This window comes from Carlito syrichta, unplaced genomic scaffold (genome assembly GCF_000164805.1).
Source record: "Carlito syrichta isolate Samal-C Ts95f unplaced genomic scaffold, Tarsius_syrichta-2.0.1 Scaffold287855, whole genome shotgun sequence".
Taxonomy (NCBI): Eukaryota; Metazoa; Chordata; class Mammalia; order Primates; family Tarsiidae; genus Carlito; species Carlito syrichta.
The window spans coordinates 918,043-919,527 of record NW_007231951.1 but is presented as its reverse complement, the minus strand read 5'-3'; the positions used below and the strand labels follow the sequence as shown (position 1 = coordinate 919,527).

General features: G+C 35.6%; 1 protein-coding gene across 1 annotated transcript in view; it reads left to right on the top strand.

Moving 5' to 3' along the window:
• Window positions 1–299: 299 nt before the first annotated feature.
• The window catches only part of LOC103255131 (GLI pathogenesis related 1 like 2), a gene marked incomplete at its 5' end in the record, with an annotated part of 15,807 nt that continues 14,621 nt past the window's right edge, over window positions 300–1,485 (top strand). The window contains one exon of the mRNA XM_008053098.1: window positions 300–385. Within this exon, the coding sequence (XP_008051289.1) occupies window positions 300–385 (86 nt within the window). The remainder of the gene's footprint in view (window positions 386–1,485) is intronic.

The following is a 1,485-nucleotide window of genomic DNA, read 5'->3' as shown; positions in this document are numbered from 1 at the left end:
TTCTATAGCCCCATTTTTAAAAATGAAAGAAACTAAAATGAAAGAGGATTTAAAACTCATTCTTTTATTCAAATTACAATATTTTGTTTCAAGAACATGGGAAATAATTTCAGAAGAGACTGTTTTCAGGGGAGGAACAAAGGGGAAAGATTGCATCTCTAATTAAAGTATTTCCTTAAGAATATTTTCTTAATTAACTCACCTTCATAAACTAAATACAAATTAGTAACCATGTTATTATAACAACATGTAAAAATTGAAACCTCTTCTAACAATGTTTTCTGCATTTTTGTTTGTAGAGGAACTCTGACAAGAAGACCTTATCAACAAGGAATATTTTGTACTCGATGTGGCAGACGTGACAAATGTACAGATTTTCTATGCAGTAAGATTTTTTTTTAAAACCTTAAACATGAAAAAATGGATAATACATTGGGATATAATGAATGTCCCAAGAATGAGTTGATTGAACACTAGTTTGTTATTGCCTTGTTCCTTTGATCAGAATGTTATATTATCAAAAGAGCAGTGATACAGTATCATCTTTAGATTTTTCTTAACTGCAGAGCCTTTTCTGTTCTCCCTTACTCCATTCCTTCCCCTGAGGACATACCAGAGTGTCAGAAAGAAGGAAGTAGAAATAAGTTTTACCCTGAAAAAGTTTCACAGTTAATTCCTGAATAGCAGCCTGTTTGACAACTACTTAAAGGACAAGATATTCTGAAATACTTATAAAGAAAAAAAGTAGCAGTTTTTCCCTTTTCTGTTGTTTTTCCCAAAAAAAAAACTAACATCTCCAAATATTTAGGAAAAAAGTAGAAAATATGTTTGATTAAATTTTTGTTTTAGTTTTTCCAAATATGAGACTATACTCCAAAAGTATGACTATGCCTGAAATATACAGTGCTTAGAGGAATGTGGTAGGGGACACATTTAGTCAGTAAGTAAACAGTATGCTTTTGTGCTTAAAAATTTTTTTAAAAGCCAATTGACAGTTCCACTGTAACACTTGTAACACCACTGCTGGGGTTATCCATTCTAACGTTTCTGCTCTTGCTTCACTTGAGTCAAGATGCACAGTTTTGCTCTTCCTCTTCTACTTCTTTCTCTCTTCTTTAAAAGTTCAATCCTCAAGTCATTGGGTAGGTCAGTGGGAGCTAGGCATCTACACAGAAGAGCAGCCAAATGAGACACATGTGATATGTTAGAGCTTAAACAAGATGACAAAGGATCAACACCAGGTACAGTGGGCATAGAGAGACAACCTAAGCACGGTGAGGATGCTGTCCATGTAGAGGAATGGCCTAGTATGGGAAGTCAGAGCCCACACAGAATGAAGTATCATTGTATGAGGTCTGGCTTGGGATATCAGAGCCAGGGCAAGATGGAGGGATATCAGTGCATGCAGGGGTGGCTCAGTATGTGGCATCTGTGCCCAAGCAAGGTGAGGAGAGTATCATATGAGATAAAAAGGAGAAGTCTGAC